The sequence below is a fragment of the Artibeus jamaicensis genome, unplaced genomic scaffold, assembly GCF_021234435.1.
Source record: "Artibeus jamaicensis isolate MK-2021 breed Jamaican fruit bat unplaced genomic scaffold, CSHL_Jam_final contig_585, whole genome shotgun sequence".
Lineage (NCBI taxonomy): Eukaryota > Metazoa > Chordata > Mammalia > Chiroptera > Phyllostomidae > Artibeus > Artibeus jamaicensis.
Genome location: NW_026521894.1, coordinates 2,066,971 through 2,094,406, shown reverse-complemented (window position 1 = coordinate 2,094,406; position 27,436 = coordinate 2,066,971). Strand labels below are relative to the sequence as shown.

Below are 27,436 nucleotides of genomic sequence, written 5' to 3'. Positions count from 1 at the left end.
GGGATGTCAGTGGGCTGAACCTGTGAGATGGTGAAGGTGGTGAGATGGGGAAGATTCTGGATATGCCAACAGCATATGCTGACAGATGTGATATGTAGTATGAAAGAAAGAAAATCCAGGATAGCTCCTTATCCCCATCCTATCCCCCCACAGCAGCATTAATGCTCCACCACAAACACAGCCCAAATTATCCCAAATCCCTGAGCAGGCAGGAGCCCAGCCTGGGGTAGGCAGTGCAGCCTGAGCCTGACCCTGTTTTCCTTAGGCCTGTGAATATATTCCCCATTCCAGAAGGTGCTCTAGGAGGCCGTAGGAGTGAGGCCCTGGAGGCACCTGCTTCGGTCCACCCACCCCAGCTCTCTCAGAGATTAGTAGCATTAGAACTGGCCCTCTCCCCATCATCAACAGCTGCTGATGCTTTCAGATGAGCTGACTTTTACCCCTCGTCTCCAATGGAAAGCTGATGTGAACCTCAGTACTGGCCATAATATTTTTTAAACGTCATATTATGCGAGAAAGTGTTTGCAATGTGGGGCCCTGGCCCTGAAAAGTGCTTTGCAATGTACTGAAGGAAGTACTGCTGTTGATTTAATAATTCTGCAGTTAAGACGTGATCTTTTTTTTTTCAAATTCCCATCTGAGCATATGCTTATTGATTTTAGAGAAAGATGAAGGGAGAGAGACAAAAACATTAATGTGAGAAACATCACTCAACTGCCTCGTGCACACACCCCAACTGGGGATCATACTCGCAACCTAGGTATTGCCCAGACCGGGAATCAACTCTGTGACCTTTTGGTGTATGGGATGACTCTTCCAACTGAGCCACCTGGCCAAGGCAAGATGCTCTTTCTTAAAAAACAAAAACAAAAAACCTAACCTTTTAATAAATAGGTTCTAGCGTTTTTTATTTGTTTGATATTTAAATGAGGACACACACATCAAATCTAATGCAAGCTGACCCTCCAGGCTACGGAGGGTGCCCATGTGCCTCAGCCACAGCAGAATCAGAGGGCTCACGAGCCTTGGCTTCCCTGCTTCTTCCCTGGATAATCAGTCTCTCTAGGCCGTCCTCTTCAATTGCTAGCCAGTTCTTTCCATATTCTAATTTTCTATTTGTGAATAAGCCTCCCTTTCCTTGATGTTTACTTAGCCATGCATACTTTCAGTAGGAAGAGTTAAAATGTTTAGAAGAGCAAGAGCTGAGGTCTCCTCTCATTCCAGATAGCTCAGGGAGCATCTGAACCCCAACCGTCCCATGGGCAAGGTGAGTGCCCTGGTGGGAATTTGAACACTTTCCCAAGCGACAGTTGGCAAAACCCTACCTTTGAAGACAGAACGCTCATAGACCTTGAGCTTATATGGGGTGAGTGTTAATCAGCTGGAAAGATGGTGCACAGTTCAAATTAAACACAAAAAATATGTATATATTATTAAAGAAATCCATTACCTTTCCTTGGATGTCAGGTCAGAGACTGGGCAGTGCACTGGAGAAAGTGGTAATGTCATGCTTGCGTCACTCTGAGACACAGAGCGCTCCGAGCACGGTTTTGTACTAGCAAATTCAATCACATATTTCAGCATGTCCGGGAGTGGGAACCGAGCTGGGCCTGAGCCATACTTCACATACCTAAGAGGCAAAGACAATGGTACGCTACTGGCCGTTCTGTCTTATATTTTGAGGCTTGCTGACAAAAGATCTGTTATTGTGTGAAGAGTCAATGAAAAAGCTATTGCGAAAGCCTACACAATATTTAATACATTACTCAGAAAATCTATAGGGCAAAAAACGTCTCTAACTACAAAAGTAAAAAATCTTAACCTAAGTTTCTATACCTGGCAGAAAACAATTCAAATGGTCTCCTCATCAAAGTCATGCCAGTTATTCTTTCTCCCACTATCATGTCACATTTAGGCTCCGATCCTAAAAGTAAATGCTATTCCTTAAAGGAAAATAGAAATATAACCAGTACTCAAATCTGAAAATTATGCTGTTGAACTAGCAGCCAAGAGGTTTCTTTGCTGTCCTTTACATCAACCACTTCACAATTATTAGGGGAAAAGGGAAAGAAAGCTGGAGAGGGGAGGTGTGTGTTGATAAAGGTTGAAGTTCGAGAAAACTAGCAAATCTTTCTTTTGCAGAGCCCTGAGTTCCCTGTTATTCACACACCTGACAGCACAGACCAGGCACGAGATATTCAAGATTTCTTTGGGATTAGTAAATCATAAATACCTGAAGTGTGTAACCAAAATAGCCAGCAAATTTTAGTAATACCCAATATTCTGCCATTATTAGTCCATGTTAGACTCAGTAAAGAAATTTACTTTAATGAATTCTACAGTTCACTGGAGTACACAGAGTTTAAAATGGTACAATAATTAAGTTGACTAACTGGTACAAGTAAACTCTGTAATGCTGAGATTCTATTTACATAGAGTCACTTCACATTTTTCTTCTCCGAATAAAGCGAAAAAAAGAAACAGCTATAGAACTAGGAAGAAGGAAAAGTGCCTATTTCTGTATCAAAAAACACACTATGAAATGAAAACACCAGCGGAAAATAAGTACAGTGCAACTCAAAGTCAACCATATGTTAGAGGATATGGAGCGAATACACTTCGTCTTCACTAACAGAGGAGAAATGGAATGACTGCTGCTGTGGACCTGGATACTGCAGAGAGATACAAGTTTCATTAAAAAAGGATGTTGAATATGCAAAGCTAAAGGAACCTTAAAGAACTGTTCTATTCCTTAAATATATTTCCTTGCCTTAATTTCTATTATCAGCTTATCTAAATGCTTTCTTTCAAGATCTGCTTTCTCCATGAAATCTTTCCCAATATGTCATCCTTCCAATGCTGGAAAAAAACATCTTTTGTCTCTGAACTCCTACAGTATACAAACTAAACTTCTCGTCTATCGAATAATGTATCTTCTTAAGCCCTAAGTGTTTGCTGAATTAATTAACATACTACTGGCCTGGACCAAAGGAAACATTTTCTTACTAGCAATGCAATATTAATAATCTGCCACAGGATTTTAAACCATCATTTTGTATCTGTGACTCTTTGCAGGTTTGCTGTATTTTAATATGATACTCATATAAAATTTCAGGAAAAATTTTTCTCTAAGAAACGTCTCTTCACCCCTGGCTGGTGTGGCTCAGTGGTTGAGTGCTGGCCTGTGAAACAAAGGGTTGTCAGTTCAATTCCCAGTCAGGGCACATACCTGGGTTGTGGGCCAGGTCCCCAGTAGGGGGCACATGAGAGGTAACCACACACTGATGTTTTTCTCCCTCCCTTCCCCTCTCTTTAAAAACAAATACAATTTTTTTAAAAAAGAAAAGAAACTTATCTTCAATTTTATGACATTATTTTCCTGTTTTTTAATTGAATTCCTTCATATCAACTACTTTATACAATGCAGCATCTGCATTAATTAATAAAATTGGAGCAAAGGTTGTTTTAAAAAGATATCTATACTGTATGTTAAAAAATCTTATTTTTAATTTAATTTAAAAAATTTTAGTTATTTATTTTTAGAGAGGGGAAGGGAAGGAGAAAGAGAGAGAGAAACATCAATGTGTGGTTGCCTCTTGTACACCCCCTACTGGGGACCTGGCCCACAACCCAGGCACGTGCCCTGACTGGGAATCAAACCAGCAACCCTTTTTGTTTGCAGGCCAAAATGCGATTCATTGAACCACACCAGCCAGGGCTTATTTTTAATTTTATATCAAGGTATCTTAGAGAAGAAATGGTGAACTTGGTTTTTAATGATGAAAGCAATACAATCACCTAGTAAGAAAATTCAAATACAAAATAGTGTAAAAGAAATCATAAAAGTCACCCACCTCCATCTCAGTCCCACTACCTAATGAACAGTGTCTTGTATATTTATTTTCCCAGGAGTATGTCACACATAAACAAGCACTTTATAAAAAAATTACCCAAGTTAAATGATCTGAAATTTAAAAAGTCATTTTATTTATAAAAGAACAATATCATACTACAGAAAATGCTCTGATACACTGTTTTAAAATCCAAATAAACCTGAATGTCTTGTTGGTTACTGGTAAACTGAGTATTCTGAGCTTACATCAGGTATATTTGGTTCTATAAAACAATTAAAACTTTCCAGTCTTAAAAAGTATCATTAAAACTTTGAAAGTGAAATATTGTTGCAAGGAGAGTCCTGTAAATCATTCTCAGGACAAAATCTGAGAAATCAATCCTCAGCTTAAGCACTAAGACAAAGAGATGAGCCATCATAGTTGTTTCGGGTAAGTTCTCCCTAAGTGAGAGAGAGGGAGCTGAGAGCAGAGGGAACTAGTGGTACTAGGTCTATCACGGACTGGTATACAAAGCACTGCCTTTCAGAAAAGTTAATGACCAAGCAATGAAGTGGGATAGAGCTGGGGTGGTGATAGCAGCAAAACTGTTAAGCAGATAAAGGGGGAAAAAACCACCGACAGTGTATGAGATTCCTTCCTAAATGCTAAATCAACAGGCTCTGCCTTGAGTAGAACATTACACTGACTCCTCCCTTAGGAAATCATAGGGGTGATGCCACAGAAAGAGTGTAAAATAAACAAACAAAAGGGAGTGATTCCTCTATAAGACAAGAAACTTGGTATGTATCAGAAATATTAGCCTTTTTAATCAGTTAGTACTGCTCCGGGTTAGAACAGCACTTTTATTTGTATTGCTTTTCACCTTTCCCAGACACTTCAGAAACTGTTTTCCCAAGACAAAGGGAGAGAAGTACTATGACAACCGCCTCCCTCATGCTTGTGAAAAAGGTGGCAAGGCGGGAGGCCAAAGCGAAGGGCCTCTGCGGCGCACTGCCAGCAACTGACTGCGTGGCTCAGGGTCGCTTACATCCCTGGGTATGTGAAGACTGCTGCACACTTAGAAAAAATTTTTACTTTATGAAATACACTGGCTAAGACTTAAACTCTGAATTAATTTTACAAGCAAATTATCTGAATTCAGTGTTCCACTCCTAGACCTTTCTAAGCACAGGTATCCTTGATTTACCTTTCCAATTTTTGCTGTAGGACTTTTACTTCCTCCTTCAACTTCCGAATACACTCTCTCTTACTTCGAATAAGCTCTTTGTTCCTGTACATGTACCTAAAAAAAATAAGCCCCAAAACACAATTTATATTTAAAAACATTGATAACACTAAGTCTCGGCAAACTAGGATATAAGGAAACCCTCAATTAGACAAAGGGCATCTATGAAAACATAATTAACATCATATTTAAAGGTGAAAAATGAAAGCTTTCCTCTGGAGGCACAGCCTGGAGCTAATGAGATTTAAAAAAATCAATTACAATAAAATCAAACATGAATTTAAGGATGGACAATTAAATATGTGCAAGAACTGTACAATAAAAATGACAAAACAGTGAGAGAAATTCATAAAGCATTAAATAAATGAAGCTATCCTACCACATTAATGGTTAAAGGACTAAAACTTGTTAAATCAATTTCCCCAAATTGATCTGCAGATTCAATGCAATCCAATCAAAATTTCAATTGCTATCAGGTAGATATTGACAAGCTGATTCTAACTTTATACAGAAATGCAAAGGACCTGGGTAACCGAAGCAGTTTTGAAAAAAGGAAAACAAACTTGGAGAACTTATACTGAGGTCAAGATATATAATAAAACCACAGTAACCAAGACAATGTGGCACTGACAGAAGACCAGACCACAGGCAGAATAGAGACCCCAGAAACAGACCCACAAATATAAGATGAATTAATTTTGAGGAAAGTCCCAAAGTAATTCAACGAGGGATGGGAACGTCTGTTCGACAAACGGTGAGAGAATAACTGGACAGCCACAGGCCGCCTTCCCCTCCCCCGGAAAAAAGAAAAACCCTTTACCTCCCACTGCATATGAATACAAACTCTGAAAGGGTCACAGACATAAATCTAAGAATTAAAATTATACAATTTTTAAGAAAAAAATGGAAGAAAATCTTTGTGAGCTTGGTTCGGCAAAGATTTCTTAGTGAGAAGATAAAAAGCACAAACTATAAAAGAAAAACTGGTGTATTACACTTCATCAAAACTCAAACTCCTGCTCTTCAAAAACACTGGAAAAAAACCAGAAGAGACAAGCATACAGGATACATTTGAATTTGTATCAAAATATACTTTTTAAAAAACTCTTAAAACTCAGCAGGAATAAAACAAATCCAGATAAAGAAGTGGACAAACTATTTGAACAGATACTTCCCCAAATAAAATATACTAATGACCATTAATTACATATATAAAAAGATGTTCAGTATCATTAGTTATCAGGGATATATAAATAAAAAATAAGACAGTCCTATAAACCCACTATAATGGCTAATGCTAAAAAGACTGATAACTCCACATACCAGCAAGAATTTGGAGCAAACGGAGCTCTCGTACACTGCTGGTAGAAATGTAAAATTATACGGCCACTTCGGAAAACAGTTTGGGAATTTCTTATAAACATGTACTTTTCATACAACCCAGCAATCTCACTCCTGGGTATTGTACCCAGAAGCACTAAAACCCATACCAAGACTTTTATGTGAATGTTTCAGCAACTTTGCTCATAATAGCCTAAAAGTGAATACAACCAAAATGTCCACCAACTGGTGAATGGAAAAAATACTGTGGAACATCCATGCAAAGGAACACTACTCAGTAATACTAAGGAACAAATCACCGATACCGGCAACAACATGGATGAATCTCAAAACCATAATCGTAAATGAAAGAAGACAGCCACACCAAGGTATATACTAAATATTAATGTTCTTAATTATAACATTCTAGAAATGCATAACTAGAGGGCCAGAAAACGAGTGGCAGAGCCAAGGGATGGACTGCAAAGGGGCACACATACCTTTTGGGTGATGGAAACGCTCTATATCTTGGCAATGACGGTAGTTACCTGGCTACATACATTTGTCGAAACTCATTGGCTGTATACCTAAAAATGGTAACTTTTTTTCATATGGAAACTATACATCAATAAACCAGACTAGAAAGAAAAGACTGTGGGTACTCCACATACTGTTCTTCACCCTCAAATTTGCAGGGCTTCACCTAAAACCTAGCTCCCCAAATTGTGGTACAGAGATAAGAAGCATCATTAGCAGTATCCTGAGAGCTCCTCAGAAATGCAAATGCTTGTTCTGTCCTGGTGGCTCAGTTGGCTGGAGCATCATCCCATATACCAGAAAGGTCTCAGGTTTGATTCCCAGTCAGGGCACATACCTAGCTTGCAGGTTCCACCTCCTGTCAGGACACATATGGAAAGCAACCGACCTATGTTTCTCTCTCTCATCGATGTTTCTCTTTCTCCCTTCCTCTCTCTCTAAAATTAATAAACAAAATTTATTCTCGGATAAGGATTTAAAAAATGATTTATATGCATAATATACTTAGTATGGGCTCACTTCTGCTGCAATATATCAAAGACACACTTCCAGCCAAAATGAAAGTGTAGGTAGACACACTGTGCCTCCTTCACACAACAAAAGGAGGACAACAACAATTTAAAAACAAAAAACCCCCAGAACTGACAGAAAATTGAACTGTATGGAAGTCTGACAACCAAGGAGTTAAGAAACATTCATCCAGATGAGTAGGAGGAGCGAAGACCAGCAGCTGGGTAGAGAGGACTCCGGCTGGAGGGCTGGGGCAAGTAAGGCTGCCACTCACAGACCCAGGCTGGCAGCAGACTGGGGACTGAGTGGTCCCACATTCACATGTAGATAAGCCAGAGGAACAACTGGGGAGTGAGACAGACCTGCTATCCAGGGTTCCAGCCCAGGGAAATAAAGCCCCAAACCTCCGACTGAAAACACCTGTGGGGTTGAGGCAGCAGCAGGAGAAACTCCCAGCCTCACAAGAGAGTTCACTGGAGAGACCCACAGGGTCCTAAAATGTACACAAGCCCACCAACCTGGGAATCAGCACCAGAAGGGCCTACTTTGCTTGTGGGTAGTGGGGGAAGTGACTGAAAACTGGCAGAGACCATAACAAGTGGCACTGTTCCCTCTCGGCCCCATCCCCACATACAGCGTCAAAATGCAGCAACGTGGGTTGCCCTGCCCTGGTGAACACCTAAGGCTCCACCCCTCACTACATAACAGGTGCCCTGGGACAAAAAAACATGGCCCAAATGCAAGAACAGATTAAAGCTTCAGAAAAAATACAACTAAGTGATGAAGAGATACCCAACCTATCAGATGCACAGTTCAAAACGCTCGTAATCAGGATGCTTACAGAATTGGTTGAATATGGCTACATGAAAAAATGAAGGCTATGCTAATTCAAATATAGGAAAATGTACAGGGAACCAACAGTGACAGGAAGGAAACTGGGACTTAGATCAATAAGTTGGAACAAAAGGAAGAAAGAAACATTCAACCAGAACAGAATGAAGAAACAAGAATTCAAAACAATGAGGAGAGGCTTAGGAACCTCCAGGTCATCTTTAAACATTCTAACATCCAAATCATACAGGGTTACCAGAATAAAAAGAGGAAGAGCAAGAAATTGAAAACTTACTTGAATAAATAATGAAGAATTTCCCTAATCTGGCAAAGGAAATAGTCTTCCAGGAAGTCCAGGAAGCTCAGAGTCCCAAAGAAGTAGGATGCAAGGAAGCACACACCAAGCACATCATAATTATGTTACCCAAGATTAAAGATAAGAGAATCTTAAAAGCAGCAAAAGAAAAGGAGACAGTTGCCTACAAAGGAGTACCCCTAAGTCTAGCAGCTGATTTCTCAAAAGCAACCTTGCAGGCAAGAAGGGGCTGGAAAGAAGTGTTCGAAGTCATGAAATGCAAGACATCCAAGATGACTCTATCCATCAAAGATATCACTTAGAATGGAAGGGCAGATAAAGTGCTTCCCAGTTAAGGTCAAGTTAAAGGAGTGCATCATCACCAAGCCCTTATTATGTGAAATGTTAAAGAGACTTACCTAAGAAAAAGAAAATGATTAAAAATATGAACAGTAAAATGACAACAAACTCACAGTTATTAACAACCGAATCTAAAACAGAAACAAACTAAGCAAACAACTAGAACAGGAACAGAATCACAGAAATGGAGATCACATGGAGGGTTAGCAAAAGGGGAGTGGGAGGGTGAGAGAGGGGGAAAAGGTACAGATAATAAGTAGCATTAAATGGTAGGTAGAAAATAGACAGGTGAGGTTAAGAACAGTATAGGAAATGTAGAAGCCAAAGAACTTGTATGTATGACCCATGGACATGAACTAAAGGGGGGGAATTCGGGTGGGAGGGTATGTGCAGGGCAGAGGGGAACAAAGGGGGAAAATGGGACAACTATAATAGCATAATCAATAAAATATATTTTTTAAAAAACAAAATAAATAAAATCTTTAAAAAAAATCAGTTTGTCAAATTCCGAATAAAAACTTGCTGAAATTTGGGGGGGGGGGGGAGACAATCCATCAGAAGCACTCACCTGTCCATGTAAATTATCTGAGGAAATTCCAGTTTATTGTGAATTTTCTCTGGTTGACCAAGGGATTGATTGAACTCGAATCTTGACAGTTCAAAGGTCAACACTGGAGGTAGTTTTGTAAACCAACACTATGCCAGGAGTAGAAATGTGGGAGAAAGAAGTTATTTTTAGGAAATGGCAACAGCCAGACTTAAAATACCCCTCATCAAATTTGTTCTTTTGGTATAGAATTTATATTCAAAACAAACTCATACTAGGGCTTTTGTTCAATCTCATTTCCTAAGGGAAATGACGACTCAGAGTCATGCCCCCCCTGGGAACATGGCTGAACATTCCTCTACACTCCAACTCCACTGTCATCTCAGAAAGGACCACCCTTAAATACGGGAACTGCACCAAGCACCTACAACTCATTCATGAAGCCATCGGTACTCGAGAGATTGAAAACCTGAAGAAAATGGCTAGTCTAACCAGAGAATTAGAAACTATGATCTAAGTAGCATGTAAGTAAGGAGATAACTATCTCTATGAATCAGCTACAAACACTAATACGTGTACATATATTATGAACTATTTATTTATAGTCTATTAACCATAATTTGAATCGTCTTTGTGTCTAAAAATCAAACCTGGAATAGCCTCATGATTATGAGTTCTCAAGTTTCTGAGAAAACTTCTCAATTCCAACAATTGACAGCCTTCTTCTAAGAGACCCCAACAAATGAACCCACAATGTTACCTTGAATTTCAAGAAAAGAAAGGCCTAACTTATAAAAAGATCTCAACTGTCACTTCTCATAGATGAGGAACAGCTGAACCAGGAAAGGCATTTCTGTTCAGTTCACCTGGATGCCAGAGGTCTTTATGAACAGCTTTAAATTGTCCCCTTCACCAAAGGTACAGACAGCCGCATTCCCTTCACATACCCTTGTCGGCACGAGGTGAACCCAGATGGCCTGACTACCTCAGGGCTAAGCCCAAACAAGCATAATGATTTCATATATATTTATCTATTTAAAGAGTTCACACCCTTAAATAAAGGTCTGCAGAGGGCTGAGTAGCTAATAAACACTCCCCGTTCTGTAAGCACATTCACCACAGAGCTCTGCTCAGCTCTGCCAATCAGGACTTAGTACATGTTAGGCTCCCTATTTTAATTCAAAAAAGCTTTTCTTTCTCCTATAGTAATTATTGAGTTGGACTCATCATATAAGCTGCAATTTTGTCCAAAAATATATGATGAAAAGAGAATAATCCAAGCTGTGTGGTGTTGACAGTACTGCTGCAAATGCAACTCACTCATTCTTGACCCAGCTAGAATCTTGAAATATTAATTACCCTTGTTCTCCCTCTAATGTCCCCTTTTCTTTCCAACCCACAAAAATAAATAAACGAATATAAAATTTAAAAAAGAAAATTTAAAGCAAAGGCAGAAGTTACAATTGAAAACAGTAAATACTATAATAGGGAAAATATTCTAAATGGCATACCATAGGAGTTAATCACTGTACTTTTACCCTCCGAAAATATGGAGGAGGTGGGTTCTCCCTACTCAGGTACAGGTAGGCTTCAACAGAAAGAGAGAAACTTGATCATACTTGAAACATCAGAAGCAGCATGCAACCTTTACACGATTAACTCAAATTCCAAATTCATACTTTTGGTAAAGAATTTATTTGTCAAATAGTAAGACTTAGTAACTCGTATCAACTCATGACAGACTTCAGACTAGTTGAAGTTCTGTTAAGTGTAAAGTTATTTGACATGTGATGGGAAAACGAGTGGCCAAAACACTCAGTCCTAGTGAACTGGCTTTGTCTTCGGCAAACCAAATAAAAATAAGCAACTCACCTCTTGTCCGTACTTCAGTGAATGATCGGAAGGAAGCAGCTCAACATCACCCTCCACCATGGCCCCTTCCAAACATTCGTCTAAGTTGCGATAACCATTTACCTGAAGGGGATACTGGCCGAAGGTCTCATTGTTACAAAAGGGCTTTCCTAGACAAAGAAACATTACTTTTTAAAAGACATTACTACCATAGCACTATCCAAAGCCTTTTTTTCTGGTACCACAAGGACATTACCTTCTTAATTCAACAACATCCTGTGAACTGATATGAAGTGCAACCTGTATGAACCAGTGAATCCAGGCACTGACCATTAACAACAGCTAACGTTGCAAAGAGAAGGGCAACCAGACATTAAATGCCTCCAGATCAAGACTATCCCACCGCCCGTAAATCTGGTTTGCCTAAAAAAGCCTTACCTGAATCCAGTCTCTAGCTGCGACTACTAATTTATGACAAGAGGAGTAGAGAAGAACATGTTAAACTGTATCTCAGGTATGCAAGCGGCAGAATATCAGCATGTGGGGATATAAATACTGGAGAACAACCCAATTTCTTTTAAAAAATTCAAGGAAAAAAGACTGACAGATGAGGGAGAGGTTGTAGATTTTGAAAAGATACTTAAATATATCAACCAATCATCAATGAACCACATTTGGATCCTAATTAAAATAAAACTGTACCCTGGCCAGGAGGCTCAGTTGGTTGGAGCGTCATTCCACACACCAAAAGGCTGAGGCTTCGATACCCAGTCAGGGCACATACCTAGGTTGCGGGTTTGATCCCTGGTCACAGCACGTATGGCAGGCAACTGATCAACGTTTCTCTCTCTCCCTCTCTCTCTAAAAGCAATGAAAAAATGTCCTCAAGTGAGGATTAAAAAAAAAAAAGAAACTGTAAAAATAAACACTCACACTCTCCCTCCATATATAATTATACAACAAATTAACCATTTGAACACTGACTAGATATTTGATGTAAGAAATACTATTTTCTTTGGAGTGACAGTATTGTTGTTGTTTTTTTAAAGAATATCAGAAGGGTAAGAGTAGGCAGGGGTTACATGGGGAATGACTGGCCATGGACTGACAGCTGCTGAGTTAATGGAAGCTTTTATACTAGTCTATCCATGTGCTCAAAATTCTCTATACTTGGAAACTAAAAAAAAACCTCATGTGTCCAACATGTGGCTTCTCTGGTGGACAAACATTTCTGGCAGCCTAACACAATAAAACCTTTTGAGATTAGATATTACATTGGAAAAAAAACAACAGAGAAAATTGAGTTACATCACTGTGTGTCTAAAATTAACACTAGATTTGAGCAATGCGAATGTCACACAGTTTACTGTAACAACGCTGAGACAACGACCAGGCCCGTCTTACAGGTGAAGAGATCAAGGATCCAGGAGCTCACACAATCTGTCCACAATAAACGCAGATACTAAGAGGCAGAGCCAACATTCAGACCTGTGTTTGTCAGATTCTCAAGCCTTTTCATTACACTGCCTTCCCAAATTGACACAGTCATACAGATTTGGTCACAGGACTAGCATCAACGTTTAGAGCAGAGAATTTACCTTCACGAACTCCTTCAGTGAGGAAAGTCCCGTAGAATAACTGCACCATTGGATTTTCAGATTTGTTCCTGGGATTGCTGCTTTTAAAAAAGGAGACAACTTAGTATCATTTTAATAAGGTAAGCACTACACTAACCCCAACCATCATTCAAAAGCAAAAACAGGACATGTTCATTAAACTCCAAAGAGCCATGTATAGTTTAAAATAAGTAATGAATTATTTCAATCCAAACATTCACTGAACAAGTATATGCTAAAATCTGAAAACACAAAGATAACAAGGCATGATCCCTGACCTTAAGGAGCTGAAAGTCTAATACATGTATTTGTATACATTCCATATATATATATCTCTCTCTCCAAGGTAGACAAGGTATAGAAGTAGTACATAGATAAAAGGAGGAACCCTCTTGTGCAGATTGGCAAATACACAGAAAAAAATTTTCCCAGTGGCATAATAGTAATGGAATGAAAATACAGTTGACCCTTGAACAATAAGGAGGTTAGGGGAAAAGGTGAAAATCCACACATACTGCCCTGACTGGTGTGGCTCATTGGACTGGGCATCATCCTGCAAACCACAAGGTTGCCGGTTCAATGCCCAGTCAAGGCACATGCCTGGGTTGTGGTCCAGGTCCCCAGCTGGGGGCATGCGAGAGGCAAGTTATCAATGCTTCTCTTGCACATTGATGTTTCTCTCCCTTCTTTCTTTCTCTCTCTCACTCCCTCTAAAAATAAACGAATAAAATCTTTTAAGAAGTCCGTATATAACTTTGATGCCCCTGAAACTTAACTACTAATAACCTACTGCTGACCTGAAGCCTCACTGATAACATACACAGTTGATTAGCACCTATTTTGGATGTTATGTATTATATACTATATTCTTACAAAAAAGTAAGCTAGAGAAATTATTAAAAATCATAAAATACATATATATTTTCTGCACTCATGACATACCTAAGTTTTTCTTAAATTTCAAAAATATATCTAGGCTATATGGTTCATCTGTAAGTTTTTTCAAACTGTCACAAATCTCCAAAAAAGTTTTCTAATATATTCACTGAAAAAAAATTAATGTGTATATGAACCTACACAGTTCAAATCCATGTTGTTCTAGGGTCAACTGTAGTTTATATCTACAAGCCTACCTTAAATTGTTATTAACTATATATGTTTCTATATGCACAGCTGTCTTATACATTTCTTCTACACAGAGTTCTAGCAATTCAGAAAACAAACTTCACAGCACCTGTAATGGGTGAGGGATACCTGTATCTTTGTCCTGAATTTCACTTCTTTCAATGACTGATATGACTAAATGCTATTCTCTAACAGTCTACATAGATTTCAAAAGTTGTCTTAGATTAAATTTTATGTATCTATATTAGGCCACCATGTTCACATCCACACATTTTATAGCACAGGCTATGACTTTAACAAAGTTAATATTTATGGCCCTTTTAGCAAAAAAAAAATATATGAGTTGACATGATTACCTATTATCTTCAGAGAAAAGCAAAGGCAATGGGATACACAAGGACAAATATATGAGTGGTTACCCCATGAAGTTTTGTAAAAACCAGCAGTTTCTACCTGAGTAACCTTCCCCCTTATCATAATTCTCACTGGACCAATGTGAGTAAGTAGGAGGTACAAACAAATCCTTGACACTCACTTAGTAGTAACAGCTAGCTGGAATGCATCCTCTAGCCAATCCAGGAGCTTGTGTGTGAATTCACTGACATCTTGCTATAAGAGAGGAAATAACAATTTGCATATGAGTTAGTCTCAAGACTACACTTAGGGAAACAAACATTTGCTCTTACCTCACCGATAACTAAGATTCTGTTACCATAAAAGCATTTCTATTTTAGAGCCGGATATCATAAAGATACAAGCAATACTGGAACCCAGCTACTACAGATAAAACAGAAGGTGTGTTAGGCAGTCTCTAAGATGTGGCTGGAAGGAAACTGGAATTTTGCTACTTCCAGCCACATCTTGTAACAAACTAACAAAATCTTCCAGTTAGGCCTTAAAAAAAAAAAGGTCGAAAGAACACACGGTACTCCTCTAGAATTTGTGTGAGATCTGAATAGAGACAGGACACTTGTGAAATATTTTGAGATCTTGTAGAACTGTAGGACCCTTAGAGAAAAAAATTAATTTTATGAGGAAGAAGCCACTCAAATAGTGAGAGCTTTGTTTTTTAATAGGAGGCAGTGGAAAGAAAGTACTAACATTTAGAAGAGTGCTAAGAAAAGCCGCTGAACTCAGGTTTAGATAGTTTGATAGCTACGATTTTTATCTGCGCCATCCCCAGACAAAGGACTTTACTTTTCTCAGTGACCCTTTGCTAGGATTCACTGAGATGTTTTCCAGTCTCTTACTTCAAGGGCCTCTGTATAATTCTCTCCTGTCGACTACTACTTCTTCCCTTTAGATTCCTTTGTAGAACTATCAGCCTACCTGCACCCCCAACACACACTCTCTCTCTTTCTCTCCCTCTACCACCACCTGTTCCTGAGACATTATAAAGGGCAAAGGCAGGCACCCATAGGCCTGTTCAGTCATGTTCACAGTTTATTATACAGTTAAAATAAAGCAACATTACAATATTATTAGTTATGATTTGAATGCCACAAAGTTTAAGGGAAAACATGCAAAAACAGCCTTCTGCACCTGCTGCTCCTCAGGTGATCGGAACGCTCCCTTTAAGAGATCCAGGGCTGCTGACGGGTCTACAAACTTGCGATTTGATCCCATCATCAGGGCAAACAAATACTGAAGCTCTTGCATAAACATGATATTTCTCTTTTCCTGTAAAACACACAGCAATGTGCACTCTTACAACCTCTTACTTGGAAAATTAACACATATAAAGAGAAAGTCATCAGTGATCGCTCCCTAATTTATATTTACCTAGATCTAGACCAGGGGCAGGTCTCAAACTATGTTACCAGTGCTCTGATACAGTCTCTGTAGCAGATCACCCTAACCTGAAAGAATATCAGTGTAGAAGCAATAGAGAAAATGGTGTCAGAAAAGCAAACAGGTTTGCTTTCTGAAGCTGTTGTCCTCCCTCCTGTCACCCAAGTGAAATACTGGGAAGGCATAGATCACTGGCAAGAGGCTTCATCCTTTGGCAAGAAACTATGAAAGCCTCTTCTAGGAAGGTCCTGACCGCCAGCATCTGGTCATCTCTTCTGCACCACTGGGTCTGAGTGGCTATGTGAACAGGAGGCAGTGCAAAGAAAGTACTAACATTTAGAAGAGAGCTAAGGAAAGCTGCTGAACTCAGGTGAAAGAGGGCCACAGTGAAGAGGGCCACGGACAGAACAGGGATTTCTGCATCTCCCGAATGCTGAGACCAGCAGGATGACGCATAGCTTTCTTGGAGCCATTTTTCCAATTGTATTGCTACTTAACTTTATCTTTGTGCAAATCCTTATTTTCTTGTCACGAAGAAGGAAAAAGAACCATCTGAAGTGAAAATAACATTAGCACAAGCCAAAAAGCATCATAGTTACTAACTTTAGCCGAAAAATTAAAAGCTTTTGGGACAAAAGGGACGAAACAACAGTGAAGATTCCTCAACAGCAACTTACTGTGTGACTTGGACAATTTTCAAGGACATTCTGTGGCAGACTGTAGCTCAGAACAAGTCTTCGAAATTCAGGCAACTGAAAGAGAGACTGAAATAAAGAAAGAAAGGAATTCATAGCATTTCTTCAAAATAACTCGAAGCAAAAAATACTGTCAACATAGTAATTCCACTTCTATTATGTCAAAGAAAATAATAATGACTATGCATTAAAACTGAGCTGAAGGAATGTTAATCCCTTTAGTAAAAACCTAAAAAGAACCTAACAACTAACAAGAGGAATAGACTAAATAAACTACAGCATATTTATACAGTAGACTACTATGCAGTCATTAAAATAATTTTGTAGAAAACATGTTTTCATAAAATGGACTGCTAGACAACAGTGAAAATGAATTAATCAAGAGCTACAAGAATCAATATGGATCACAGACATATGAACTGTGTGAAAAAAGTTGCAGAAAAAGTATATTTTTATATTAATAGAGTATATTATTTATGTTAAGTATCATTATATATAAAGTCATATTACACACTGTTTAGGATTCATACATATGTGATCATATCTGAGGGGAGGGAGGATAGGACTGGGGATGGGCACACAGGGATTCAATAGAACAGAGATCGGTAATATTTATTTCTGAAGCTGGGTAATAAGTATAGAGAAAGAAGCATTCTTTTAATTGTTTTGTAAATCATACATTTTTCTACTATGAATATCTTTTGAAAGGTAATGTTCTTCAAATTCCTTATATGACTGACCATAACTCCTTATCACAAACTACCTTTTAAATGAAAGCCCCTGCAGCCTGCACACTGAAACTTTTTTTTTGCCAAATGTTTTTCTTTGTTTTTATTTAAGTTGTTGTTCAAGTGCAGTTTTCTGCCTCTTACTCCCACGCCAGCCCACCCGCCCAGCCCTCGCCACCTCCCTCCCATTTCCACCCGCCCCCTGCAGCCCGTTCTTGTCCATGTGTCCTTCATACTTGTTCCTATAAACCCTTCCCCTTTTCCCCTGAAATTCCCTCCCCTCTCCCCTCTGGTCCCTGTCAGCCTCTTCTCTATTTCAGTGTCTTTGGTGATATTTTGCTTGTCTGTTTGTTTTCTTGATTAGGTTCCTGTTAAATGTTTCATTTTTTAAATGTAGACACAGATCCTATATTGAGTTTTACCAAAAAAATAAGTATGGCTTCCAAACAGCATTCAGTGTAATGAGGTGTAAGAGTGACAATTAATATAATTCAACTGCTTTGACCTAAACACTTACTGCTTAAGTACATCCTACAACAGAACTTGAGAAAAGCTAAAAACTGTTTAATAGTTACAGTTCACTCAACTTAGTTACATCCTAGATGAATATGTGTTCAAAAATACTGAACCTTAAGTCTTTAAAACAGTCCTGATTTCTACTTAAAGCATCAATCACAAGCTCATACTGCAAAATTGTTAAACTTGTTTGTTTGTTTTTTAACAATGCTGACCAAGAGTCAGTGATAAGGATCAGTTACATTCCCCATCTACCACTCATTCTGGACATGCTAACCAGCCCTTCCACTCCATTCACTCCCATGATGCATGGCGTCCACTAAGGTAGTAGCTGCTGTTCACTGCTCCTTGGCTGCTTAAGCAGCATCCAGGGTAGACAACTGGTCTCCAACTTCCCTCATGCAATCACAAGGCCCAATGGGATTCAACCACTAGGGTGAGTGTATAACTGGACTGGGACCAACGGCTCACTGTCTTCTTCCACCTCAACTGTCTAGCTAACCCAGTTACACTCCTACTCTGCTTACCACCCTGTAATTTTCCAGGTCTTCAGTTCTACCAAGAGAAAAATGGCCTCCCATTTTCAGTTATGTCACTCCATCTCCTCACATTCACCAAAGTCAAGCTTTCCCTCAAAATACTACTGTTCTTAAAAAACACCAAAGAGCACTCACTCCCATTTCCCAATCCATTATCTACATGATCCTCCAACATCTGCTTCTCCTGTATTCTCTGTTATCACTTAATCACATCCTTTCTCCAGTTATCAAAGTTTAGAAATTCAGAGTTATCTTTGAATCCTTTCCCTTTCTTAACCACCCACATCTAATAAGGAAGAAGGCCCTTGGACTCACCCTCTGGGGTGCTACATATAACCACCTCCTCCCCATCGACTGCTCTAACTGAACTCCCATCACTGTTCACCTGGATCACTGCACATGGTCACCCTGCCTCCAGAAACTCCGCTGTACCATTTACTTGCCATGCAGGTTCTTCTCTCTTTCTAAAATGATCAAATAATGCTCCTGACTCGAAGATCATTACCTAGAAATAGTTCTTATGGTTAACCCCCAGTCCTGTCATCCTTCTAGGAGGCTTCAGTCAACATTCAATCCATGGGGCATCCTGTCAGCTCTACCTCCACAATAAATCAAGAATCCAGACTCTTCTCTGTTTCTACAGCTACCCACCTGGTCCAGGCCACCATCGCAACTCATGGAGATGACTGGAGTAGCCTCCTTAACAGGTCTTCCACTTGCACCTTTGCTCACAGTAGCCAGAGTGGGCTTCTAAAACTTAGGTCAGAGTTCATCATTCCTCTGTTAAGAGCCCTCAGTGACTCCCCATCTCTCACAGAAAAAAAGACAACACCTCTCCAATGACTCTCCCTCCACTCTTAGCATTTCTGCCACTTGGGACTTCTCAGACATCCTGTGCACATTCATGTGCACTGGGACTCCTGGACACAGCACTCCCATTTTAAAGTATTGCTCCGTGGTTTCCCCGACTTAGAATGTTCTTTCTTCACAGCCACCTGGCTCACTCCTTGTCCTCCTGCATAGCTGGCATTTGTTCCTGTCTCATCTCAGCCTAACATCATGGTTTACATTGCAATCTGCTTCCATCTCTCCTGCAGCAAGTACAATCGCTCTTACCCTGATCTTTTTTCTATCACACTGATTGTTGGGAACTGCTCTGCCTGGTTTCAGGAGTTTTAACTATCCCCTATGGCTAAGGCTGAGTGAGCAACCTCCGAAATATGATCCACAAGGAGACAAAGCTTGTCTCTGGTAGCAAACGCTGCCTCTGCTTCCTCCCCCTGCCCCCAAAGCTTGGTCAATTAGTCCATGACAGGTACGACTCCTCAGAGAAGGGGCAACCTAAGCCAGACACGATTACTTGGGAGGCCATCATGGAAGGACTCAGGGACTGCAACAAAGAGGGAGTGATGGACCTTCACCACCCCAGCTTTGACACAGCCCAAGTCCCCATGTCCTCTGGCAGAAGCACTTCCTGGCTCTAATCCTGAAAACCTATGATGGGGAGGCAGTGCGGTCCTCCGCCAGCCAGAGTGGGATCTGGGGTAATCTGGCATAACAAAGAATTCCTAAAAGTTCTGTGAAGCCTGCTTTGCTAAGAGTGCTTTCATTCACATGATAAGGGTCCGAGCAGGAAATGAGTATGTCTCCCAAAGTTTCGGCAACCCCCTTTCCTGACAGACACTGACTCAGACTAAGCCCTCAGATTTCTTTGATATGTTATCTACTGTTTGATCCTTGCCACCTGTATTCCTGTGTACTGCAACCCAATAAAAGCCCCTGGAGGAAGGGGCTCCTGGCCTTTTTCCTCTGAGAAATTGGCCACCTCTCCTCCCCAAGCAGATCATGTCTTGATAGTGTTACTTTCATCTGTGGCAGACAGGGGGACTTGAGGGCAAAGTCACCCCCACAACTGATCACAGTCTAACATATTATATAAATGTATTTAAATGTTAATTCCATAATGGTAAGGCTCTGTCATGGTTTTGTTCTCTCCTGGATCTCAAGGGCCTAGAACAGTTCTAGACATACAGTAGATGTTGAACTTAAAGGCACATGTTCATCCCTTCAGCCTAGCGACCCTCTGTCCTCCTGAGCATCCTCGCTCTAGTGGCATATTCCTCCATTCCTTCTCTAAGCCCACACTTAAAGCCATACCCGGGATATGTCCATGCCTGAAAAACTGCCAATTCTCAGATCACAAATTCAGAAAATTCCACTCTTGAACCATAATCTGTCTTGTGGCTCATTTATTCAACTACCCACAGGATGCTATCCTTCGATTTCATCAGGAACCTGGGCAAACTGACCTCTCCTTTTCCCCATTAGTTCTTTCCTGTCTTCATTTCCCCCTCTCTAGTTTTGATTCCATGGTTTGTAACCACCCCTCATTAAATTCTCTAACTGCCCTATGTTTTTCATCATACCCCGCAAGTCCTCCAACCTAAATGAATTTGATTTTCCACTCAAGTTTCAGAGCACTGCTAAAAAGAAGTCCCAATAAAAACAGGGCATACTGATACCACCATATGTTCAAGGTTGACAACCTCAAGTAGACTTTCAAATTTTTAGAAATCTGGTGCCAACTGGTTTCCCACTGTCTGCAACACCTCTTTTAAACTTTTCACTCCACTTCAAATCTGACTCTATCACTTCACCACCCTGTCTCCAAAAAAACTGGCTGCTTATTTCACAGGAACAAATGATTATTAAAAACTATGTCAACTTTAATTGGGAGTCATCATTTCTTTCTTCTTCTTTCCCCTACCACTCTCTTGCCCTTTTCCTACATTCCCTTCCTATGTGACCGCTCATGCTTTCGCAGAAAAGCTTACTTCCTTATCCTTCTATTGCTAGTTCTTTACGATATCTCTCACAGGAGTGAAGGTTGAAGGGGATGTCAATACAGGCAGAGTTCTTAATCTCCGTTTCCAAGAACTGACTGATGTCCTTAACTCTACATTACCTTCCAAATTCTATTCTCAGCCAGATTCCAGTGATCCTCTTAAAATGGAAGTAGGACCATATCGCTTCTTTGCCTCAAAGTTCCCAACACTTTCCCATGTCATATATAATCCTAAATCCTCATCATGAATCTAAGCTCCCCACCCCACCTCCACCTTTCTGACTTCATTGCTATCTGTCCCCCTCTCCCCCATCACTCAGTCCTGGCCTTCTTTCCTATTTCTCAACTCATTAAGGAAGCTCCTGAACCTGGGTCTTTGACTTGCTTTTCCCTCTGTCTACATTATGTTTATATAATTACATGAAATATTCTTTATGTACGTTTATGGCTCATTCTCTTCCCTAATGCAGGCCTCTGCTCACATGTCCACCTCATCAAAAAGGTCATACCTAACCACCCTATATAAATAACAGCCCTCCCTCTGTAGCCAAACCTTTCTGGGCTCCTCTTACCCTCACTCACTTGTCTGTAGAGCACTTATTACCACCTGATACATATTTTGTTTACTGTGTTTCCCACTCTTTCCAAGGTAAACTCCATGAGAGTAAGGGTTGTTTAATTCACTGCTGTTTCCCCAGTGCTAAAACAGTGCCTGGCACATGAATGCATGGATTTTGTGTGGAAAAGGAGGGTTCCACTTCTGGCTGAGTCAAGCAAGATGATGGAGAAGACTGAAGAGGTAGGATCAAGTGCTGCCTCGTGGCCACATGAGGTGTAAGACGTCTGAAGACAATTCCAGAGAGGCGACTCTCTCTCTAAGGGACTTCGTCTCCAGGGGTGTCCACTCTGCCGCCTCTGGGCCGCACGTGGCCCAGGCTGGCTGTGAGTGCAGCCCAGCACAACATCATACATTTCCTTAAAACACTGAGATTTTTTTGACTATGTCTTGCAATGTATTTAATATGTGACCCAAGACAATTCTTCTTCTTCCAGTGTGACCCAGAGACACCAAAAGGTTGGACACCCCTAAGAAACCCTTGGCTTTATTACCACCCATGCTACTGATTCCCAGAATTATATCTGCAGCCCAGATCTTTTTATTTAACTATAGACATATATATATATATATACATACACATATATTTATATATACATATTTAACTCACCACAAGATACCTTCATGTGACACCTCAAACTCAGCACGTATACAACTGAACTGATTCCTGAGGCCTGCCCTCACAAGAATCAGTGTTTTGAGGTGCAAAATTGCCAGGGCCATCCCAATAGCAGAGTGCCCTTGTCACAGCAGCACTTGGGCCACGTGACTGGGTTTGAGACTGGAGGTCATGACCACCCTGCAAACCCTCCTGGCTCCACTCTGTCAGGAGGCAGGTGGTTCCAGGAGTGGGATGGCAGCAGACACTAGGGTGATGGGCACATCGGAGCAAACCCTGTGGGGAGTATGCTGTTGGCTGGCTTTTCAAATGGAGCTGGAAGGGTCCACAGGGATGCTCTGTGCCTTCTTGCTGGGTTTAGTTAAAACTGGAAGCCTACTGATAAATTAATCCTAAAAGTCACTTCACAAAGTAAATCCAGATTGTCACGCAGGAGCATGAAGGTGGCGGAGGAGTCCTGGCCCTCTCTGGAGATACTAGGAGGAAAATCTGCACATGTGTATCAGGGAAGATGGGCAACCCAGTCACGTCATCAAGAGAAAAACTCAGCTGTTCACCTGGGAAGCTCAGTGAAAGCGGGACAGGCAAGGCCATCCACCTGCAGGGGTAGCAGCCCAGATGTGAGTGCTCCCGTCACTGCAGTAAGGAGGATGGGGCGAAGTCTGCCCATTTCTCACATGAGGGACTCCAAAGCCATGGTGGGGCCCTGGAGGGTCATCTGGCTTCTCAAGTCTTCCTCAACAACCTGGCTTTGTTCTCTTAATCCCTCTGTATCACAGAGTATGTGACACACTTTTTTTCACCCACTCAATTCACTCACTCATTCATCTATTCAAGAACCCCTGAGAGGTGAATTACACACTGGTTCTGCCTTCAGGGAGCCCACTGTCTAGAATGTGATTCTTTTAAGTATTTAGAAGTATTTTTAATGAAAAGAGCATTATCTGCGGATTCAGAAAACATAAAAAGTTAAAATGAGGACTCTGGACTAGCGTACCTTAATAGTCCATGATTCTTTAAGTGACAACCTATCTTATTTTTCTTACATATCTTGGCTCTGCCACCTAATAAATATTAGGGAAAAAAACCAAACTAAAATCTCATTCCTAATACGCACCCAAATTAGCCCTTCTGAAGTGTCAAATGGCATTCTCATCCACCTGGTTATCCAAGCCAGAAAACCTGGGAGTCTCTCCCAGCCGTCTCCTGCACGGACCCTGGATCTAATCGCTTCCCAAACCCCGCAGCTCTGATCTCCTAAAGGCCTCTGGAATGACTTCCTTCTCCTCCTCCACGACATACGCCACTTCTCTGTTCCCGACTGGCTGCCCAACAGTCAACTCGTCATTAGCTCTTGCTCTGCTATAACGCGATTTTCACTAAATGCTGATCCAAAACACCCATTCGACATATTTAGAACCACAGAAGACGTTGTTTTTTAGCACTGCCCAATTTAGACACCAGAGCATATGAACCCCAAAACACAAGAAAGCAACCAAACACAATAATGCCGTGGGGAAACCTTCCCATTTTACATATGTGTTTCCATGTTTTTAAAGCTAGGCTTCTCACATTTCAGTTTAATAAATTACAATTTGTTTCCAGAAGACGCCATTGTCTCTTTAAAAAACCATACCTGAATAACAGCACTAAACCAACACGTATTGCCAACATTTTTCAGCCCAACCGGCCAACCATCAGCTCGCCTCCAGTCATTGGGATTGGGGTTTTCCCCCCAGACTTCACAGCGTTTTCTCTTTGAGCGTTTAGTTTCTGCAGCAGTTACCTCGTGCATCCTACATTGTGCCAACATACCACACATCAAAAAAGGAAAAAGTTAAAGAACAGTTACTATATGGAGGATGTTGATAACCTTTCATAGGTTGTTCAAAATGCCAGAAAACTTTTTTAGGTAATTACTGGCTACAGAGTAATTATAAGATTATAACCTGCCCTGGCTGGTGTAGCTCAGTAGATTGAGCATGGGCCTGCAAACCAGAGGATCACAATTCGATTCCCAGTCAGGGCACATGCCTGGGTTGCAGGCCAGGTCCCAGCAGGGTACACACGAGAGGCAACCATACATTGATATTTCTCTCCCTCTCTCCTTCCCTTCCCCTCTAATGATAAATAAATAATATCTTAAAAAAAGATTATAACCTAAGTGAAAAGTAAGGTTTAAACATTGAGATATTAATTCTTCCATAACAGAGATTATTATTTAATAAGGTCCCAGATAGAACTGACTGAAGACTCAAAACTATTTATGGCTACCATATGAAAACTTTTAGATTTCAACAGCAGCGCCTTATCTCAGACCACCGTCATGGAATGAGGCAGAGAGACAGCCTGCTAAAGAGCCCAACTGTCTGGTACCCAAACCACGCCCCTGTGTCTCCCTAAAAGAAACAACTCAACACTACGAGGGAATAAACACATCTGGAAACTGACAGCCCACCCCAATGGAACTGGTATTTGTGAAAAATTCCAAACAATCACCAAATTAGTACCAATTGGTACCAAAAGATATATTCTCTGTTCATTTCTGAGACAAGGTAGCTGAGTCACTATTTCATTTTCAAATAGTCAACATAACCCTCAAAGTGTACAAAGGCTCAAAGTTTATAAGGACATAAATATTTATTGGATAGTTTAGGATTGGTTCCTCCCCCCCACCATCAATCACCAATTATGAAGTACAACATTTGCAGTCTTCTACTCAGACCACAGGATGCAATGAGATATTTATAACTGGCTTTTTCAAAAGTGAACCAGAGTAAGTAAGCTAATGTGAAATTTAAATTTCCTCCTAAAAATTTTTAATTCAGGTGCAATTAAAGGAGCATGGCAGAATTGTTCTTGAATGACACAAGAGCTATTGCCTTTGACCTACACACTAATGTGGGCAGCAAAGATTATAAATTAAATCAATTACCTGTTAAGATCTCGTGCATCAGCTTTAACTTTAGGGGACTCCAGTAGACTCAAAGCAATAGCAGCCTGAAAATCATCTTTGTTCTCATGAGTAAGGTCTATTACTTCTGTAAGATACATTGAAATTTAATTAGTCTACATGCAGAAAACACCGTTCTCTCTGTATTGCAGAAAAATGTAAAAGCATTCATAAAATTAGATATATTCAAACTCACACATATTACGAATGCAAAAAACCTAAACAAAACAATAGTGAACAGAATCCTGCTAATATGTAAAAAAAGATTATATATTAAGGCTAAGTTGGGTTCACTATAGGAAACATTGAGTTAACATTAGAAAACAGACCAGTAAAATTTACTATCTTAACAGTTAAAGAAAAAAATGATAAGCTCAACAGATAAAAGTAGTTGATAACATTCGAACTCTATTCAAGAATAAAAACTCCAAGCTACCTAGAAAGAGAAGAGAATACTCTCAGGCTGAGAAAGAGATCACATGAAAAGCCCAATGCAAATTTTATACTTAATGGTGAATGAAATGTTAAACATGCTTTCTTGAAAACCAAGACTAAGACAAACAAGTCTACTATCAAGGCTTTTATTCACTATGGTTCTGAAAGTTCTGATTAGGTAATAAGAAAATAAAACAAAAAATAAAATTTATAAAAATATAAGTATTAGGAAATAAGAAACAAAGCTGTCATAATTCACAAATGATGATCACCTGCAAAGGAAACCCAAAATAATTTACAGAAAATAGTTATAATTAATAAAATGTGGTTAGATAAAAGATCAATGTACAAAAGTTAAGTGAACTTCTATACATCAGCAATGAAGAGCATTTAATTTAAAAAAAAAAAAACCACAAAACTGTAGTAGTCAAGACTGTGGGCTACTGGCCTAAGGAAAAACATACAGATCAATGGAACAGAAATAAACCCTCATATTTATGGTCAACTGGTTTTCATCACTAGGTCCAAGACAATTCAAAACAGAAAGCACCTTTCCAACAGATGGTACTGAGACAAGTAGATAGGCACATGCAAAGGAGTGACTTTTATACCCCTCCCTCACACCAGTTACAAAATGAGCTTACAGAGGATTGTGCCCTCATGATAACAGCTAAAATGTTTGTGACCTTGCATTAAGCAATGGCATCTTGGAGATAATATCCAAAGCACAAACAACCAAATGAAAGAATAGATAAATTTGACACCAAATTAAAAACAACAACAACAAAAAAAACTTTTGGGCTTCATCATCAAGAAAGTGAAAAGAGAACCCACAAAATGGGAAAAAATTGTAAATCACATATCTAGTAAAGGGCCTATATACAGACTATCTAAAGAATTCCTCCAACTAAATGATAAAAAAGACAAATAGCCCAATTTTTAAAATGGGCAAAGATTTTGAACAGGTATTTTTCCAAAGAAGATATACAAGTGGCCAGCAAGTACATGAAAAGATGTTCAACATCACTAGCTATACAAAGTAATATAAATCAAATAGCTCACGGCAGCCTTGTTTATAATAGCAAAAAATGTGAAACAACCCCAAAGTCAATAAATACATAAACTATGGTATATTCAGACCATAAAATACTACACAGCAATGAAAATAAATGAACTACAGTTATAACCTTCAACATGGATGAGTTTTCCAAAATACTGATTGAAAAAGTCACTGTGTGTGCCATAGACAGATATAAGAATATTTATATCAGCATTACTCAGAATCACTCAAAACTACAAAGAAACCAAATATCCCTTAACACCATCCAACCAGCCGATGGCTTTCTCCTGGAAGCCTCCTTGGCTTCCGAAGTACCACTCCCTCAGTTCTCTTGGTCTTCCTCCAACCTCCCTGGACATTCCTTATCTCCCAGGCCTCCCTACACTGGGAGTGCCCAATGATTAGTCACTAAACCTTTTCTGTTTTCTATACATTCTCCCTTGGAGAATTCACCAATTTCATAACTTTACAAACCACTTACAGGTTTATGATCCCAAGTTTTATCTCTCTCCGGCCCAGATCTCTCCCCTCCACCTGAATGGCGTGTTTTAACACTCCACCTGATGTC

The 27,436-nt window shown here is 39.9% G+C and overlaps 1 protein-coding gene across 9 annotated transcripts in view; it reads right to left on the bottom strand.

Moving 5' to 3' along the window:
- Positions 1-27,436, bottom strand: part of USP28 (ubiquitin specific peptidase 28) — a 72,894-nt gene that overhangs the window by 23,681 nt on the left and 21,777 nt on the right. For 3 of the 9 annotated variants that reach the window (XM_037151321.2, XM_053670448.1, XM_037151315.2), the window contains exons 4-13: positions 25,356-25,461; positions 24,057-24,216; positions 16,540-16,626; positions 15,614-15,751; positions 14,607-14,680; positions 12,929-13,008; positions 11,352-11,500; positions 9,501-9,628; positions 5,041-5,136; positions 1,451-1,630 (exon numbers count right to left, since the gene is read on the bottom strand). In XM_037151321.2, the coding sequence (XP_037007216.2) occupies positions 1,451-1,630; positions 5,041-5,136; positions 9,501-9,628; positions 11,352-11,500; positions 12,929-13,008; positions 14,607-14,680; positions 15,614-15,751; positions 16,540-16,626; positions 24,057-24,216; positions 25,356-25,461 (1,198 nt within the window). The other 6 variants (XM_053670446.1, XM_037151316.2, XM_053670447.1 and 3 more) reach the window with 5 other exon arrangements.